The 20,194-nt window shown below is 41.4% G+C and overlaps 1 protein-coding gene across 2 annotated transcripts in view; it reads right to left on the reverse strand.

Moving 5' to 3' along the window:
• Positions 1-586: 586 nt before the first annotated feature.
• LOC307144869 (multiple PDZ domain protein) overlaps positions 587-20,194 on the reverse strand; it is a 57,901-nt gene continuing 38,293 nt past the window's right edge. The window contains exons 24-43 of one of the 2 annotated variants that reach the window (XM_079847529.1): positions 19,429-19,527; positions 19,233-19,298; positions 19,089-19,148; positions 13,161-13,335; positions 12,675-12,883; positions 10,720-10,811; positions 10,344-10,389; positions 9,974-10,051; positions 9,515-9,874; positions 8,783-8,866; positions 8,272-8,495; positions 8,009-8,156; positions 7,845-7,907; positions 3,911-3,959; positions 3,783-3,826; positions 3,575-3,685; positions 2,457-2,561; positions 2,229-2,338; positions 1,101-1,224; positions 587-902 (exon numbers count right to left, since the gene is read on the reverse strand). In XM_079847529.1, coding sequence (XP_079703655.1) covers positions 738-902; positions 1,101-1,224; positions 2,229-2,338; positions 2,457-2,561; positions 3,575-3,685; positions 3,783-3,826; positions 3,911-3,959; positions 7,845-7,907; positions 8,009-8,156; positions 8,272-8,495; positions 8,783-8,866; positions 9,515-9,874; positions 9,974-10,051; positions 10,344-10,389; positions 10,720-10,811; positions 12,675-12,883; positions 13,161-13,335; positions 19,089-19,148; positions 19,233-19,298; positions 19,429-19,527 — 2,412 coding nt within the window. In that variant the 3' untranslated portion in view covers positions 587-737. The remainder of the gene's footprint in view (positions 903-1,100; positions 1,225-2,228; positions 2,339-2,456; positions 2,562-3,574; positions 3,686-3,782; positions 3,827-3,910; positions 3,960-7,844; positions 7,908-8,008; positions 8,157-8,271; positions 8,496-8,782; positions 8,867-9,514; positions 9,875-9,973; positions 10,052-10,343; positions 10,390-10,719; positions 10,812-12,674; positions 12,884-13,160; positions 13,336-19,088; positions 19,149-19,232; positions 19,299-19,428; positions 19,528-20,194) is intronic. The other variant, XM_079847530.1, reaches the window with a different exon arrangement.

Below are 20,194 nucleotides of genomic sequence, written 5' to 3' on the forward strand. Positions count from 1 at the left end.
GAATAGGGTATACGAAGCGAAGAATCACTAGTTTATTCATGCATTCAAGATGTCTGTGATCGGCTACAATGCTCATCCACTGCAACATTTTACAATCTAAATATAATGCTATAAATCAACACTTTTCACGATTAGTTAACCTTGAGAGCTGTAATAGTAAAAATGTGCTACAAGTTTTCGAGAGAGTTCCACATGTGATGCTTAGCTATTTCACATGCAAAGATGTTAGCCAATCACAGCAGTGGGCGTTTACACTGACATCTCACAGCAGACTTTCAGACAGAGCGTTCAAATCAGAGGGCTAAAATCAGGCTAGGAAAAAATGCCTTTTATTTCTAAATTATGACCATTTTTTATGTAAAAATCATACTAGCATTATCAGTGCACCCCAGGAAACATTATAAAACAATGCAGTTCATGACCCCTTTAATATATTAATAATATTTATATTTAAAAATATTAATAATATGTCATCCTGCGGCCCCCTGGTTGAGAACCACTGGTTTAGCACTAATCTCTATTGGCTTCTCCCACTTTACACACTATTTAGATTCACATTTTATCTGAAATACTTTTTTTTTTTTTTGCAATTAGAAAAGACTAAATTTTGGGAGATGTTTTCTGAGAAGTACAGCTTGTAGAATCTGTCTCCCGCTGTGTTTAACAATCAATCATGCATCTGCTCCTTGAGGTCTAAAAATCGTCGTGACAAGGGAAAGTGACATTGTGTGACATTATCAGCATGTTGGTAGTCTTTTTGGAAGTACTTGTAGAGTAACCGTCCCGCTGGTTTGTCTAAGGAGCTCGACAGCCTGAGAGTGAGTGACACCCTCCAGACTCTGTCCGTTGACTGTCAGCAGCTGATCACCGCGACGCAGACGCCCGTCCTCCACCGCGGCTCCCTGTGGAAACAGCACTGTCACATACACTTCACGCTCAAATACACAAATAACATTCCTTTCTCAGTCAGAGGACTGTGTGTCGTGCACATGCTGCAATTCATGCAAACTGGACGTGTGTTTGGACATGTATTGATCTCTGTGGCTCACTGCAGTCAATAGATTTACTCAAATCATAATTTCTAGCTCTTTCTTGTGTACCTTGGGAAATATGTTCTTGACATAGATGGGCAAGTCACCATGGGAACTGCCAAATCCTCCTACAATACTGAAGCCAAGCCCAGCAGAGCCACGTTCAAGAGTGATAGTCTGGAACTGAGGAGAACTTAAACACACACAAAAGACAAATAGAATTAAACCCTTTTTTTTTTCCAGAGACACCCTACTGGAAAACAGGGCAAAGATTAATCTTTTAGTGAAGTTGGAAAAGTGAAAAGCAAGCATAACACTTCTATTGAACAGGGTTGTCTGAATAGTCTGGGTGCCCTGGAGGGGGAAGTCCTTTATCTATGAGTAGAATTCTGCTGACTCTAGAGTCTCACGGCTTTAAAGACCTGCACTCGCAAACTTGCTCCGAAATATCCACAAGCAGACATTTCAGTAAAAAGGGCAATTTTAATATATTTCATGGACTTATTGAAGGCAGCGTTGGGATGAAACCAGTAATAAATCTTAAATGCATAAATCCGAGCCATCGTCAGCATAATGTGAGCATAGTTGACTAAAGGTTCTGTATGATATAAAATACTCATTTGTTCCAGTGACCCACACATTAAAAAATTGTCCTGGGCCACATTCATTTTAGTGATGAAACTTTTCAGATAGAAAGTGTAATATTGAATGAAAATTAAAGCAAACTGAGATACTGAGCTGGCAGTTAAATAAAATTACTTTCTAAATCTTTTTGGAGTTCTTTACATATGAATAATGGGTGAATAAATATAATTTGGGATATTGTTTGTTTTTAACTTCTACAATTTAATGTATAGATCAGAGGAACCAAGTGTCCCAGATGGAATATGATATAAATTTGATTGTACCCAAAAGGAAGAAGGCTCACAGAAAATACAGTAATATACAGTAAAAAAAACTAATGTTTCTAATACAACAGCTGAGGGAGTGACGGCAAATTTAATATCTTTATGGAAATATAAAAATTATATTTGCTATTGTCTCCCGTTGACGACTTCCACTTCTGAGAACCTCGGAAATGTGAAAAGGGTCCATTATCTTAATTATTTATGAGACTATTGCCTATAAAATAGGAGTCCACTTCAGAATAGTTTGACAGTTTCTATACTGGAAACTATACATATTTATTTGGAGTACCTCTGGTGGTTGAGGGTAGTGTCCTTTTCTGCGAATCCAGGTGAGGAGTGAATTAAAGATGAGCGATCTTTACTGAAGCTAGCTCCATCTGCACAGCCACTTGGCATCACCTTTAATCAAACACACAGAGTGTGACATTCATGGAAAGATGAGCTCTGTGTACAACGATTGAACATTTGATTATGTTTTGTTTCTGAAATGATTTGATATGTGTCTGATGATACACACCTGCAGTGTGACGGCTCCGCTGCTATTTCTCAGGAGGGAACTTGCCTCAGTGACTGAGAGACTTTCTGTTGATGTACCGTTAATGCTGATGACTCTGGCACCCAACTGAAAATTCAATTCAGTTATTTGTGAATAGTGGGTTGTTGCCACATACTCCATGAATAGGGTATTCAGTTTGGTGTTTTTTTTAGTAATATAAAATAAAGCTGGTATGAAAAGTAGCTCGTTTGTCAAATGTTCACACTGCCATTCAGAAGTTTGGGTCTCTAATGCTCTAATGCTCACCCAGGCTACTTTCATTTGATCAAACGTACAGTAAAATAGTAATATTGTGAAATATTATTACAATTAAAAATAACTGTTTTCTGTTTTAATGTATTTAAAAATGCAATTTTTCAAGATTATTTGACGAACAGAAAGTTCAAAAGAACAGCATTAGTTTAAAAAGAAATGTTTTGTAACATTATGAATGTCTTTACTGTCACTTTCAATCAATTGTATGCATCCATGCTGGATAAAAATAATTTCATTCTACTTACTGACCCCAAAGTTCTGAATGGTATTGTACTACAACATCTTGAGGTTTCCGATGATCAACACTTTATTTTTACACTCTTAAAAATAAAGGTTCCAAAAAATAGTTTTTGCAGAGATGCCATAGAAGAACCATTTTTGTGTCAGTGAGGAACTTTTCAGTGAATAGTTCTTAAAAGAACACTAAAGAGTGCGTCTCTTTTCTTGGTTTGAACGTTTTAATAATCTTAAGTATTTTTTCCACTATTAAGAACCTTTAGGTGAATGGAAAGATTCCATGGATTTTAAAGGTTTCGCATGGAACCATAGATGCCGGAACCTTTATTTTTTAGGGTATATAGAGAAATTCCAGGAAATGTATCTATACACAGAAAGAGAAAAAGGGAAAAGGGACTGGGAAAGAACCACAAGCATAAGCACAAGCACAAGCACTCAAACTCATGTTTCCCAAAGTGCAAGTGCACTACATTTTGGAGAGCTGCCCACAAGGCTACTGGCTCCAACATCAAGCTTTTCTAAACATAAAGAAGGCTTTCAGGCCCAATTTCCACAAAGTCTCAAGCATTCTCATACTCTCTCTCTACCTGTAGTAGTCCTGAACGTGCTGCAGGCGTGGTAGGGTCCAGGTTGGAGATGTAAATCATTGGATCTCCCAGTGTGTCTCTCAATTTCAACTCCACAGACTCACACTCATGCTGGGACAGAATCGTACCAACCTTATATTTACTACTGGATCATACAGCAACATGCCTTTCATTACTGCCTTAAAAGTGCTCAGAAAACCAAACCCACCTTCTGAACGGTGACAGTTCTGATGTCAACGTTCCCATCCAAAGCTGTGGAAAAAGATGAAAAGTCATTGATGGTACTGATGAATAGAACTGAATAGTGAATAATTATCATGCGACAGACGCTCTTACAGTCATGTGTGCTGAGAGAAGAGAGAAGAGGGGCGTCCACCTCGCCCACCTGCCACAACAAAAATAGAACACTGGCTCTCAAACACTGCGTATAGATTGTGCACCGTGTAGATCTGATAAGTTGTGCTTGTGTGCTGTATACACTCACCTAAAGGATTATTAGGAACACCATACTAATACTGTGTTTGACCCCCTTTCGCCTTCAGAACTGCCTTAATTCTACGTGGCATTGATTCAACAAGGTGCTGAAAGCATTCTTTAGAAATGTTGGCCCATATTGATAGGATAGCATCTTGCAGTTGATGGAGATTTGTGGGATGCACATCCAGGGCACGAAGCTCCCGTTCCACCACATCCCAAAGATGCTCTATTGGGTTGAGATCTGGTGACTGTGTGGGCCATTTTAGTACAGTGAACTCATTGTCATGTTCAAGAAACCAATTTGAAATGATTCGAGCTTTTTGACATGGTGCATTATCCTGCTGGAAGTAGCCATCAGAGGATGGGTACATGGTGGTCATAAAGGGATGGACATGGTCAGAAACAATGCTCAGGTAGGCCGTGGCATTTAAACGATGCCCAATTGGCACTAAGGGGCCTAAAGTGTGCCAAGAAAACATCCCCCACACCATTACACCACCACCACCAGCCTGCACAGTGGTAACAAGGCATGATGGATCCATGTTCTCATTCTGTTTACGCCAAATTCTGACTCTACCATCTGAATGTCTCAACAGAAATCGAGACTCATCGGACCAGGCAACATTTTTCCAGTCTTCAACTGTCCAATTTTGGTGAGCTCGTACAAATTGTAGCCTCTTTTTCCTATTTGTAGTGGAGATGAGTGGCACCCGGTGGGGTCTTCTGCTGTTGTAGCCCATCCGCCTCAAGGTTGTGCGTGTTGTGGCTTCACAAATGCTTTGCTGCATACCTCGGTTGTAACGAGTGGTTATTTCAGTCAAAGTTGCTCTTCTATCAGCTTGAATCAGTCGGCCCATTCTCCTCTGACCTCTAGCATCAACAAGGCATTTTCGCCCACAGGACTGCCGCATACTGGATGTTTTTCCCTTTTCACACCATTCTTTGTAAACCCTAGAAATGGTTGTGCGTGAAAATCCCAGTAACTGAGCAGATTGTGAAATACTCAGACCAGCCCGTCTGGCACCAACAACCATGCCACGCTCAAAATTGCTTAAATCACTTTTCTTTCCCATTCTGACATTCAGTTTGGAGTTTAGGAGATTGTCTTGACCAGGACCACACCCCTAAATGCATTGAAGCAACTGCCATGTGATTGGTTGATTAGATAATTGCATTAATGAGAAATTGAACAGGTGTTCCTAATAATCCTTTAGGTGAGTGTATACTGTATGGCATGTGTATGGTATGCATACTTTGTCAAGATTCAAGACTAAATCTCCATCATACATTAGCATTCAAAAGATTTGGGGTAGGTAAGATTTTTTTAATGAAGGAAGGCTCACCAAGTGCTCACCCAATGCTGCATTTATTTGATCAAAAACACTGTAAAAATGTAACAAAAACTATCTTTTTCTAAATATCATTTATTCCTATGATGGCAAGGCTGAATTTTCAACAGCCATTACTTCGGTCTTCAGTGTCACATGATCTTTCAGAAATCATTCAAAAGCTGATTTGGTGCTCATGTTGTGCTGCTTATAGTTCTGTGGAAATTGTTATATAAGATTTTTTTCAGGATTATTTTAAGAATAGAAAGTTGAAATAGAAATCATTTGTAACATTATAAATGTCTTTTTTCTTACTTTTAGTCAATTTAATGTGTCCTTGCTGAATAACAGTATTAATTTATTTTAACAACAACAACAAAACAAATCTTAATGACTTTTTTTATTACAATGTACATATACAATATATTCTAATATGTAATGATCATATTAGACTTTTTGTGGTATCAGCTGGTCTAACTCCACCATGATTTGAAAGAATTATAAAAATCTGATAACAAAATAACAACAAAAAATGGTTAAATATATCAACATTAACAAAAAAAGTTGACACCCTAATGTCAACTCAAAGTGACAGAGTAATGGCTAACTAAAGCTCTTTATTTCAATTCTGTTGGGAGTTTATTTGTTTTGCCATTGTCAAGTCAAGTCACCTTTATTTATATAGCGCTTACAATTTACAGATTGTTTCAAAGCAGCTTTACAGTGATGACAGGAAAATAATGCAACAAAGTTTGTTTCTGATGTACAGCAGATCAAGAAGAAAATAGCGTCAAAGTCCAGCTTAAGTAAGTTCAGTGATGGTTCATTTTTGTTGTAAAAAAGTTAATTTATACAGTGAGGAAAATAAGTATTTGAACACCCTGCTATTTTGCAAGTTCTCCCACTTGGAAATCATGGAGGGGTCTGAAATTGTCATCGTAGGCGCATGTCCACTGTGAGAGACATAATCTAAAAAAAAAAATCCAGAAATCACAATGTATGATTTTTTAACCATTTATTTGTATGATACAGCTGCAAATAAGTATTTGAACACCTAAGAAAATCAATGTTAATATTTGGTACAGTAGCCTTTGTTTGCAATTACAGAGGTCAAACGTTTCCTGTAGTTTTTCACCAGGTTTGCACACACTGCAGGAGGGATTTTGGCCCACTCCTCCACACAGATCTTCTCTAGATCAGACAGGTTTCTGGGCTGTCGCTGAGAAACACGGAGTTTGAGCTCCCTCCAAAGATTCTCTATTGGGTTTAGGTCTGGAGACTGGCTAGGCCACGCCAGAACCTTGATATGCTTCTTACAGAGCCACTCCTTGGTTATCCTGGCTGTGTTCTTCGGGTCATTGTCATGTTGGAAGACCCAGCCTCGACCCATCTTCAATGCTCTAACTGAGGGAAGGAGGTTGTTCCCCAAAATCTCGCAATACATGGCCCCGGTCATCCTCTCCTTAATACAGTGCAGTCGCCCTGTCCCATGTGCAGAAAAACACCCCCAAAGCATGATGCTACCACCCCCATGCTTCACAGTAGGGATGGTGTTCTTGGGATGGTACTCATCATTCTTCTTCCTCCAAACACGTTTAGTGGAATTATGACCAAAAAGTTCTTTCATGACTTACATGACTTTCTCCCATGACTCCTCTGGATCATCCAAATGGTCATTGGCAAACTTAAGACGGGCCTTGACATGTGCTGGTTTAAGCAGGGGAACCTTCCGTGCCATGCATGATTTCAAACCATGACGTCTTAGTGTATTACCAACAGTAACCTTGGAAACGGTGGTCCCAGCTTTTTTCAGGTCATTGACCAGCCCTTTCCAGCCTTGTGGAGGTGTACAATTTTGTCTCTAGTGTCTTTGGACAGCTCTTTGGTCTTGGCCATGTTAGTAGTTGGATTCTTACTGATTGTATGGGGTGGACAGGTGTCTTTATGCAGCTAACGACCTCAAACAGGTGCATCTAATTTAGGATAATAAATGGAGTGGAGGTGGACATTTTAAAGGCAGACTAACAGGTCTTTGAGGGTCAGAATTCTAGCTGATTGACAGGTGTTCAAATACTTATTTGCAGCTGTATCATACAAATAAATAGTTAAAAAATCATACATTGTGATTTCTGGCTTTTTTTTTTAGATTATGTCTCTCACAATGGACATGCACCTACAATGACAATTTCAGACCCCTCCATGATTTCCAAGTGGGAGAACATGCAAAATAGCAGGGTGTTCAAATACTTATTTTCCTCACTGTATATAGCCGCTCTGGAGTAAACAGTAATGTCATCGTCCAGCTCTGTTCATTGTTTACATAATAGCCTGAACTTAAACAGAGCATATTTTAAATAGAAATATTTTCCTAAATTATAACACATGAATATTTATTGTTTTAGATCACAGAGTTCAAAAGTACTGCATAGCAGGAATAATCCAGTTGTCTTGTGCAATGCGTTTACCTGATCTCCATATGATAAAGCTTTAAAGCGCGCCACCTCCAACAACACAGAGCCACTACAGCTCTGCAACACACACACATGGAGAGGACATAATTAGTCCTATTATGATTTTGAAAGAAATGCATTAATTACTGTATTCATGAGTGAAGTGTGTTTGGGTGCACCTGCAGTAGTGCGCTGGCGTAGTCCTGGGATGCAGCTCGGATGTCCTCCCCATTCACAGACAAAATCTGGTCACCTAGCAACAGTCTTCCATTCAAATCTGCGACCCCTCCCCTTGTTATCTCCGACACAAAGATTCCAGTGTCATTCCTGCAAGACAAGCAGAAAATGATGAATTCTGAAAACACTTGATTCTATGTATTATTCATGGCCTACTGTATAGTGTGCAGTTCTGTAATGTAATTATTCCTTTAGAATAACCCACCTTTTACCCACAATGCAAAGCCCTAGTCCCTGTCCTGGTTTGCAATTCAGTTCCACACTGAAGAGGTCCCACATGTCCTCGGGTGTGTGGTTCTGCAGGGTGCGTGTGGAGTGGTTCTCTGTCACAGGGTCTCTGTAGATACACAATCGCACACGCTGTGGACTCAAGCGCAGGACACTCAAGGCCTCCTCATGAGTGGCCATTCTCAGATCAATGCCGTTCACCTGAAGGAGAGAACAGAATGGAGAAGAGCCATTCAAAGAACCTTGGAAAGGACAAGTAGATTTAATATTTGCCTGTTTGGATACTCAGTTCAGTTTAATCAGTCCATAAATATGTGCACTGTACCTTGTTGATGTCATTTTTTATAATCTAAGCCATGAGTTTACAGTAATGATAGTTCCTCTATGTACTACGTTTGGGCACACTTTGGGTCAATGGAAGTTCTTTTTGAAGAAATCAATAAACTACATTCTGTTCAACTTCACTGGTGAATGTTGAAGTTCTGTACCTCTAGTATATGATCTCCTGCCCACAACCGGCCATCTCTGTGTGCCGCACCATCCTTGTTCACTTCATGAATCACTATTACTCCCTGGGGAAGACAGAAAAGAAAGAAAGAAAGAAAAAGAAAGAAAGAGATTATACTGTCAGCATTTAAGTGGAAAGTTGAATTGAAAATTTGACAGTTATTCTTTAACACATGCTGGCATGGGCCTAGAAATAGTGAAAATAATTCATATATATATATTTTTTAAATGTTTTAAATTAAAAACTTTGTTTATCTCCACATGAAAAAGCCCCAGATATATGGGGAAAGAAAGAATATTGATTTTGCTCCCAATTTGATTTCTGGTGATTGCAACATTGCTTCAAAATTCTTTTTTTATTTAAAGGAATATTTAATATGTTTTATCAAGAGTATTTCTAGCCTTCTGTCAATGCCACAAAAAAAAAAAAAGAAAAAAAGAAAAAAGACTCTGCCATCTCTGTTGAATTTACAGATCAATTTCAATCTATGTTGCTTTGGATAATGCATAAATGCTTTATGTCATTTTTGCAGTACGACAGACCCATATTCACTCTAACGATTCATTGTAAAGAAAAACACAGTGTGAACTTTCTTCTAAACTCCTTTTGTGTTCCAAGGAAGAAAGAAAATTCAGGTTTGCATTCAAGTTGCTTCATTGTAATTCAAGTTTCGACATTGTGAAGTCTAATAAACTCCTTTTTAATTTCTCACCAGTAGTGTGTTGCAGCCTCCTACTATGCTGAGGCCGAGCCCCGTGGAGCCCTTGCAGATATCAATAGTATTTATACAGCCAGCTATGATGGGACATGTAAGGGGGTCCGAGCTCACAGAACACTGGGCCAAGTAAGAAGTGCTGTGAGGCCCCGTGCGAGAGCTCTGATTGGCTGTTGAGCCGCAGTCAGCTGATGAAACGCCAGATGATGGAGGAACACAGCAGCTGGGGGGCATGTGACTGGCAGGATGACAGGAAGGCTTATGATTGGATGTGGCATTGACTGGAGCAGGAAGACCAATGTTGAGGCTCTCTGAGGAGCGAGATTTCAGCTTATCCTCTTTGCTGATCCTTCCATCCTATCGGCAAACAGAATCATGAGAACAAAGAGAATGAGAACGAAGCAGGCAGATATTTTGTGTCATGTGTTTGTCTAACATTTGGTTTGACTGTTTTACCTGTGATAAAACTGAATGTTGACCTTCTCTGACCATATTCATATGCATGCCAGGAGATTTAACAGGACAGTTGTCCATCTAAACAGATAAAACTGTCATGAGATGACATAAGATATAGATGTCCAATGAAGCAGACATGTGGTAAATGAAAGAGTATTTCAGAGTAAATTAAATAATTAAATAAAGAATTTCAATGAACTTGTCAGACACATACAGCTAGCTATGCAAAATTATTGTAATGAACTTGTTCAGAATGTTATTTTATTTGACAATGATTTGTTAATCGAGCATAGCTCTATAATTATTATGCCTTTTACTGTTTTAAGAAGTATTTTAGATGTGTGTGTATGTGTGTGTATGGCTCCATTGCCTCCTTTACTGGTCCTGTAGTCATTTGTTTCTGTGCATCTTTATTCCTGACGAGAAAATTAAAAATGTGAATCAAAATATGTTACATATACACATAAAGATCCAAAAAAAAGAGACTTTTAGTGAAAATACTTCTAGTTTGATTTCAAATTTCATACAGTATTTTCATTACAAATGACAAATATCAGCATACAAATTGAAATTCTTTCATGGCACTATGCATTTGATCTGGTCTAGAAATATTGCAGAATCTCTACCTCTATTTAAAATTTTACACTTTTGGACATCACAGTAATAATATACATAGGCTACCTACAGTATATGATGAGTATATTATAATGCATGAGTTAGTCTGCATTCATGAGAAAAAGTCTCACCTTGTGAGCAGAATCTTAACTTTAGCTGGAACATTGTTGATGATTGCTGTTGCATTCTGGTGACTGCGTCCATACAGCACTTGTCCATTTATCTGCAAAATGTACACATTACCATGAAGAAGTCAAAACCTCAACCTTTGATAAGAGACATATTATTTAGTTATGTTGAGAAGATTGGGGGCAATTGTAACATTTTACATTGTCCTTTATTACTCACAGACTAATTCAAATCTACATACCATGTTTTATAACTTTCATATGTGCCACATACATGTAACATTAATAGAATTATAAAGAGAAAGGCTAGATAATATTATCAAATTTAATCAATAAACCAATCACAAAAAAAATCAGTGTGTACAATGGTAACACTTGAAAAAATATATATTTAATTTATATGTGTATATATAAAAATTAAAAAAAAACTTAAAGGAGAACTCCGGTCAATTTTAACATTGAGCTCATTTTTTTGTAAATTTGGAGTGCTGTCAGTACAGAGTACAACGACAAAAATCGGTGTTGCCTACACCGTGTTATCCTCTTTTTAAAATTGGCACTTGCCCCACTGAAGTCAACAGGGTGCAAATTTTAAAAAGAGGATAACACGGTGTAGGCAACACCGATTTTTGTCGTTGTTCTCTGTACTGACAGCACTCCAAATTTACAAAAAAAAAGAGCTCAATGTTAAAATTGACCGGAGTTCTCCTTTAAATAAGAGACTAGTAGTATTAAAATGTGCTACTATACTATAATTCCTTTATTTATTTCTAATACTAATACTATTTGGATAATTAAAATATTGTAAGACTTGACCAATTCAAATTTTGTTGCATTACTTTTGTTACAATCAAACCTCAATAAAATATTTTATGGTAGCTACCAGTGACAGTATAAGTTGTTCATGGTAACTTTTAATCAACAAAAAACGATAATAGTTGAATTCAAAGACATTAAACATTGGAAAATTTACATTAAAATGTAAATTTTACTGTACAAGGAGTTGGTTCTGACCAAAGAAGAGCACTTTGGAATCTCCATTAGGCATCATACCTGGCTGTGCTTTAGCGCATCTCTCTATAGACCTAAGGCCTATAGGCTGTAAAAGTGGTCAGGAATCTAATATTTCCCCAAAACATAGTTTAGTTCTGCTCGTATAACATGAGGCCGAATATTTCACAATTCTGTTTTCAACAATACAGATCAACAGCACTGCCCGACAGTTTCAATCAAATCCGGTCATAAGTGGCAATAGACGATTTCATACAACATTCATTTCTTTCGATTTCATTAACAACAGACTGAGCTTGGCTTATTATACAGAGAAGATGCATTAAAATGTAGCCTATAGGCTACTACAAGATATAATAACTAATACAATAGGCTACCGCCAATTCACGGTCATCCACGAAGGTTAACAGCTACATCCGATCCCGAACCTCACTGTCAGCTGAACTTGCGCAGAAACATCAAAATAGACATAACCAGCTTTTTAAAACTGTTTTGAAAACTCGACTGGTGCTAGGTGACGTCACCTCGCCCCATTGGATCCACAACAAGCTGTATTTAGAGCTTGATTAAATAAATGCTTCGTTTATAATAGGGAGGACGTCTTAAGCTATGAAACTTTGAAAACTAAACATTTAGACTATTTTAGCACAAATGATGAGTTTATTTGCCGATTTTTAATAATTCTTGACAAAATTAAAATATATTAAAAGTTTTTTTTTTTTTTTTTTTGAAGAAAAGTTTTGGGTGGGCCTGTTGAAAAGTGGGTGGTCCAAGGCCCGTAAGGCCCACCCATAATGTTGTGCCTGCTTCTGTATCCCGTGCATCATGAGAAACTGAATGGGTTTGCTTTCTAATAAAAAATATATACAGCATAAAGTCTGGAATAATCTGAATGGCCAAATGAAAAGTTTCTGTTGTTCAGTCAGAGTTCAGGAGGTGGTTCTCACCTCCAGTAGTTCATCTCCCACTCTGACCCGACCATCTGCAGCAGCAGCCCCGTCTGGTTTGATCTCTGACACGTACACGTTCATTCTTCCACGCGCTCCATCACTGTTTTCTGACAAACACAGTCCCAGTCCAGAGCTGTATGAGCCACAGTCCAGATCAAACATGTGAAGCTCTCCAGGCAGACTGCCATACCTCTGCTGCATACGGCCTGCTTACACACACACAAACATGTCAAAACATCCAGACAAAACAATACAGACACATTAGTGGACACACTAATAGAGGCACTGACTGTATTCTGAGCTAAGGATATTTTTGATCGCCTATGATTTACTCCTAAGGCTAATTTAAACTTTTCTGCATTTCTGCAAACAAATCTGCAAGCAGTTTTCATCGTCGGGGCGGTTCCCTGCTCCCAGTAGGAGATTTCAGGTTTGGTCTTTAGGGGACATTTGGTCTCCTTAGTGTAACACACACAAACATACTCCAGTAAGAGGCTTGCTCATGCTCGCTGTGATGATGTGAAGCCTCTTCTGGCAGGGGTGGTCTCTCTGGAACCTTCTGCACTCCATCTGTTTCTGTGTTCACTGGCCTAGAGGGCAGTTTCAGGAGGGGAGGAACTGAATGTGGAGGCTTCCCCAATTTCCAGTCTTCTGTACGCTACAAATGCAATATAAAGAGTGATTATATTCTTCAGAAAATACATTATTTAATCAGTTCTCTTTTAAAATCTCAACAGTATAGCAAATCCGACAATCCAAATATATATTTTCTTGTTAATAAATACTGACGCAGCAATTTAATGGTAAATAAAATTTGTTTTCATCAAAAAAACATGTAAAGAAAAAAACATCTCGGTTACGTATGTAACCGTCATTACATACCCTCATAGTCAACGTTACGACTGATCGGGATCACGCTTAGGGAGCCTGTCATCTTCGAGTATTGATAAAACAAGCCAATGCACATTGGCGTGTGAGATTTGCATTTCAGCTCAGCGCGGGTATAAACACGGAAGCGGATGCATGCACCTCTTGTTTTTCGCTGAGGAGCCGAGCGGAGCCCGGAGTCAGCGGTGGTCCAGAAATAGTGGCGATGGGAAATAGTCCTTCAGGGAACGAGGGTTACATACGCAACAGAGATGTTCCCTTTCAGTCGCTCACGTTCGACGTAGTTGACGTTACGACTGATTGGGATCCCAATTAAAACGCCACTAGTGCTGCCACCTTCCAGTGCCTAGACAAAAGCCTCCTGATCCACCTGCATTATTGAGGCGGAGATGGGACAGGGCTTAGGCCAGGGAAGTCACTGTTGTTCCACAAGACCCACTCAGTTAGACTAGGATAACACTGGGAAAGCGTGCCCTTTCGATGGAAGGAGGGACGCTACGGAAGCCACATCCAGCCCGCAGGGAGGTAACATGTGGAGGAAACACATATGGACTGGGCGTTACCGGGCAGTACAACATATGGAATGTCACTGAGGTGGCTCCAACCTATAGAAGGGGGAAGACTCATCCGGTCAGCGACGGCAGAGCAAGATCTGCCAAGGGAAAGACAAGGGCTCACCGCAGGGAGCCGTACCGTGGAAGAATACACATATGGGATCGCCGTAGGGATCACAACATATGGACCCAGCCTAGCACAAGTTCCACCAGTGGTAGGCCTAGCATTGGACGCTCCGCCACATCCAATGCCGCAGGGGTGTGGAGGAACACAACAGGTTCGGCTAAAGGGGAACTCAACTGGAGCAAGAATGGCGCACGTATCTTCGAGCAGGATATATGGTGTTAACTGGCTTCTATGTGAAGAGAGCACAAGGGAAGCAACTGGCTCAACACGTAGGCTATAGAATCTAGCGAACGTGTTAGGTGTCGCCCAGCCTGCAGCTCTACAAACATCTGTCAACGAGGCACCCTGCGCCAACACCCAGGAAGCAGCTACACTCGAATGAGTCTCTTGGGACTCATTCGCCAAGATGATGGCATCCACTATCCAGTGGGACAACCTCTGCTTGGAGACATCCTTTCCCTTCTGCTGGCCTCCGTAACAGACGAAGAGCTGGTCTGAGGTCCTGAGGCTTTGCATTCTGTCCACATACAACCGCAAGGAGTGGACGGGACAGAGAAAAGCCAGGGCTGGGTCTGCCTCCTCTGGGGGCAGCACTTGTAGGTTCACCACCTGGTCCCGAAAGGGAGTGGTAGGAACCTTGGGCACATATCCAGGCCGGGGTCTCAGGATAATGTGAGAGTTAGCCGGCCCGAATTCCAGGCACGATTCATCGACCCTCTTGATGGAGGCCAAAGCAAGCAGGAGAACTGTTTTTAAAGACAGGTCTTTTAACTCAGCTGCCTGCAGTGGCTCAAAGCGAGGTCTCTGCAGTGCAGTCAGCACCAGAGATAAGTCCCAAAAGGGTATAGAGGGGCGTGAGGCAGATTCAGTCTCCTCGCTCCCCTCAGGAACCTGACGATCAGGTTGTGCTTTCCCACAGATCTCCCATCCACTGCATCGTGATGTGCGGCAATAGAGGTAACATACACTTTGAGGGTGGAGGGAGACAGCCCTCGCTCCAACCCATCTTGCAGAAAAGAAAGCACAGAGCCGATCGAACACCTTCGGGGGTCTTCTCGGTGAGAAGAACACCACTCAACAAACAGGTTCTACTTCAGGGCGTAAGTATGCCTCGTAGAGGGTGGCAATGGGACGAGTCCGGAGAGGCAAACAGATTTATCTGTGCGGCCCCGAAGTGGTCCCAGATCAGCTGGACCGCCTGGGGATGGAGTCTCCACTCTCCCTGGCCCACAGGCTGTCATGAGAGCTCGTTGGCGGCACGACTGAGCAGACCGGGAATATAAGTGGCACGAAGCGCCCTCAGATGCTTCTGACTCCAAGGAGGAGATGGCGGGCGAGTTGCGACATGCGACAGGAGCGTAGACCACATTGATGGTTGATGTACGCAACAAACCCACCTCGGGACTCGGCCGTGAAGCCAGTGCTGAAGCGGTCTTATATGTGGAGCAAGCCGAGTGGCGTTACTGCGGCTGCCATATGCCCCAGGAGCCTCTGAAAAAGTTTCATTGGGACCACCGTTCTGCTCTTGACAGTATTCAGGCAGTTCAGCACCGACCGGACACATTCCTCTGTGAGGCGTGCCGTCTGTTGGACTGAGTCCAGCTCCATACCGAGAAAAGAGATCCTCTGCACGGGGGTGAGTTTGCTCTTTTCCCAATTGATCCGAAGACCCAACTGGCTGATATGATGGAGCAACAAGTCCCTATGTTCGCACAACTGCTCTCGAGAGTGAGCTAGTACGAGCCAGTCATCGAGATAGTTGAGGACACGAACACCATGCTCTCTCATGGGAGCAATGGGCGCCTCTGCGACCTCCGTAAAGACGTGGGGTGACAGGGCCAGCCCGAAGGGTAGGACTTTGTACTGATATGCTCGACCCTCGAACGCGAAGCACAGGAATCGCCTGTGACGCAGCAGGATGGAGACATGAAAGTACGCGTCCTTCAGGTCAATCGCTGCGAACCAATCTCGGGGACAGATGCACTGGAAAATGTGTTTCTGCGTTAGCATCTTGAACGGAAGCTTGTGTAGGGCCCGATTCAAAACTCGCAGGTCCAAGATTGTCTGTAACCCACCGCCTTTTTTGGGTACAATGAAGTACGGGCTGTAGAAGCCGGTCTTCATATCGGCTGGAGGAACCGGCTCTATCGCATCCTTCGCCAGTAAGACTGCGATCTCTGCGCACATGACAGAAGCACGTTCGCTCAACACCAAAGTGTAACAAACGCCGCTGAACCTAGGCGGACGCCGGGCGAACTGAATCGTATAGCCGAGTCTGATGGTACGGAGGAGCCACCTGGACTGGTTGGGAAGCACTCTCCAGGCTTCCACGAACCGGGTCAGGGGAACCATAGGCACCACAGACGTACACGGGATCGGGCAGTGAGGTGGAGGACAGGGACCTGGCTCGGAAGGCCCGGGGCCGGCCCGAAGCGGGGTCTGAGTGTGCGATGCAACACTTACCTGTCTCCACGGGTCGGCAGGGGGTGCGTGAGAAGGCGTAGTCGGGTGCCGAAGTCTGCCGGCTGTCGACACCAGAGGGGGCTTAGGGGTGCAAGGCTTTACAGGGTCCTCTGTAAAGGTCCTCTTGGAACCCAGGAATGGAGAAACTCGCTCCTCTGACAATTCGGGTACCGCTGGACTCCGGGGAGCCAGCGGCGGAACAGGAACCATAAGAAGAGCTCGTCCCGCCATCCCTTGGTGGCCTGTATCAGGGACGCTTGGTCTTGCGCTTGCCACCTGGTTTGGCAGCATCTGACACAGGCTGGGTGGCCTGCCTGTGGCTGGCTCCATGCTGAGGCCTGGTTGGAGGATGCTGCGGAGGCCCAGCGGGAGCGGAAGTGGCAGCAGGGGAATGCCCTTGGCGACGAGCAGGCTGGGAGGCAGAGTACTGTTGGGCGCGGTTCTCTACCGTGTCGCCGATCAGCCCAACCTGGGAAATAGGGGAATCCAGGAACCGAACCTTGTCCACATCTCCCATATCGGCCAGGTTGAGCCAGAGATGGCGCTCCTGGACCACTAAGGTAGACATCGTCAGACTCATCACGCAAGTTGCAATGGCCGTACCCCGGAGGGCGGGGTCAGTTGTGGAGCGGAGCTCACCTATGAGCGCACGGTCTGGGCTACCCTCGTGCATGTCCATGAGTGCCTTGGCCTAGTAGACCTGTAGCAACGCCTTGGCCTAAAAGGAGGAAGCGGCTTGCCCACAGGCTTTGTAAGCTCTGCCTGTAAGAACTGCCGAGAACTCACAGGCCTGAGAGGGGAGACGAGGATCCCCTGTCCAAGAGGCAGCGGCCGCCAGACACAGGTGTGCCACGACAGACCGCTCCACTGGAGGGATAGCCTCGTAACCCTTCACCGCTCCTCCGTCAAGGGGGGAGGAGCTACTCAGGTAATTTCTGGCAGTGAAAGGTGCAGTCCAAGACCTGGTAAGCTCTCCATGCACTCTTCAGAGACACCGTCATGAAGACCGATCGGCTCTGAAGTGAAAGACAAGTGGTGTGTGCATCCGCTTCCGTGTTTATACCCGCACTACGGGGCAGAGCACGAGATGCAAATCTTGCGTGCCAATGTGCATTGGCTCGTTTTATCAATACCCGAAGATGACAGGCTCCCTACGTGGAATGTGAGTGACTGAAAGGGAACAGCCTTTATTAGATGTTTGTCATCTCATGGATCAGGAACGGTTGTGTTTTGTTGCTATTTACCCTTCTGAAAAAAAAAGTACTCGCAACTGTATTGAATTTGTACTTTTAGTGTAGCCTCCTTCAAATCTTAAAAGGATATATTTTTTTAAAAAACGGTACTTGCAGATAATACAATATTACTCAAATAAAAAGCCACTTCTCTTTAAAGGCCCCTTCACACCAAGAACGATAACCATACGCATAACATCGCTCTGTTTATTATAAGCGTGTTGCAGTTTTGTCATCTGCCGCTTTAAATGTTCGAGCTTTTACAGCAGGATGGATTCTGATTGGCTGTCAATGTTTTTCAGTCATCAGATGTAAAAAAATCATTCTGAAAGTGAGTCCAACAATATCGTTTCACAGTGCCGTTATCGTTGCAGTTGTGGTGCACATTTTTTTTTAAGAACTTTAGCGTTCTAATTATCGTCCTTGGTGTGAACAGGCCTGAAGTACACTTCCATGACTATGTTTCTTATCACACTTCAGTACACTTAAAAAGTGCACTTTATAATAATGTAAAATTAAAAGTATTATTTTAAAGTACATTTTAAATAATGTTTCAAATCATGCTACTTCATACATACTTTGGTGTGTTGACTAACATACTTAAGTCCATATAAACAGTACGTAAAACTAATGCATATTTTTTGATATTACATTTAAAGTTACTATATGTTTATAATAAATTGCAACTTCAATAAAACATCAATACAAATGTGTAATTAGAAATGTATTTAAATACATTACACACAAGTTTTAATAGAAATGAAAAAGTATATTTTAGCTTGCCATAAATGCTTAAGTACATTACATTATGACCACATTTCAAAGACAATTGAAGTAGCCTAATCATGAAATTATAAAGCTGTAATACTTAAGTGGGTCAAAAAGCACTCTAAATTGCATTTAATATAAATTTACATTTTAAGAAAACTACATTTTCAATTCAATTGTAATTAACATAAGTGTTCCAAAATATTACAATTAGTTCAAACTTAAGTATCTTTATTTTTCCTGTAAGTAAATAAGTATTTTTTTTTAAGTATTCTTTAAGAGTACTTATTTTTTTTACAAGGGTAGTGTTCAGCATGCAGATAACATGTAACTTATATACATATATTAGATTATTACTATGCAAACACACATTACAGACCTTAAAGGGAATGGGGCTGAAGGGGTAGGTTGGGGAGAGATTATTGGGGATCTTGGGGTCCTAAAGAGGAGATAAACTTTCATATTACCATATACATCTCCTAAAAGACACTAATGATACACAATAGCATAAGCAGAAATATACCTGATGATTTTGACAATTTGATTTTGATACATTGTCATCTTCAGCACAGTTGCCAGGGGCTGAAACCTGGGCATAGAGAGGAAATAAATATGTATGTTTTATGTACTCAGGTTTTGTCTTGTCTATTGTATATTCTAGCACTGAGTATGAGTATTTGTGGAGTGATAATGTGCGTGCATGTGTGTCTCTGTGTTACCTGAGGACTCTGCACTAGTAACTCTACTCTGTCTCCTGCCTGACGAATTGCCTCAACGGTTTCTTCATGAGTGAAATCACTCACATCTACACCTTGAACCTGCCAAAACACATTAAAAATGCAATGTGTGAAGTTCTTTCTCCCGAGTCTCTCATTCCTTTCAATATACTTCTACTTTCAAGTTAACCAGTTTGCCCCAGATTTTCTTTAAACTAATCTTGTTATCTAGTTTATTTAGGTCAGAGTAGGAGTGATGCATTAGCTTATTATGACCAGCAGATGGAGATCATTATACGTCACCCAATTCCCACTGTTCATCAACACTAACTAGCCTCAGCCTCATGCTGTCTGATGAATATTTCACACAAAATTTGCAAGAGCAGAATAAAATCACCAATTCCAATCTGACTATCTGATTGTGATTTTTTCTATACCCACTTTCAAGTTGTTTCAAAATTGTATTTTTTTCCTTTCGCAAAAAGTGCATTTTTGAAAAGTCTCCTGGCCTGACCTTTTCAGTATAATGAAAGGGAATGAACTAGGGCTGTCAAGCACCAAAATTACAAAAAAGGGAAAAAAAGAAAGAATAGAAAAAGAGTAGTTATTACAGAAATAATACATATTAAGAGAATATACGGTTACACTTTATGGTAACACTTTATTTTACAGGGTCCTTGCTACATATGTTACATGTACTTACCATAGTAATAACAGTAAATTATGCATAATTACATGCAACTAACCCTCAACCAAATCCTAATCCTAC

This window comes from Squalius cephalus, assembly GCF_949319135.1.
Source record: "Squalius cephalus genome assembly, chromosome: 2".
NCBI classification, from domain to species: Eukaryota; Metazoa; Chordata; class Actinopteri; order Cypriniformes; family Leuciscidae; genus Squalius; species Squalius cephalus.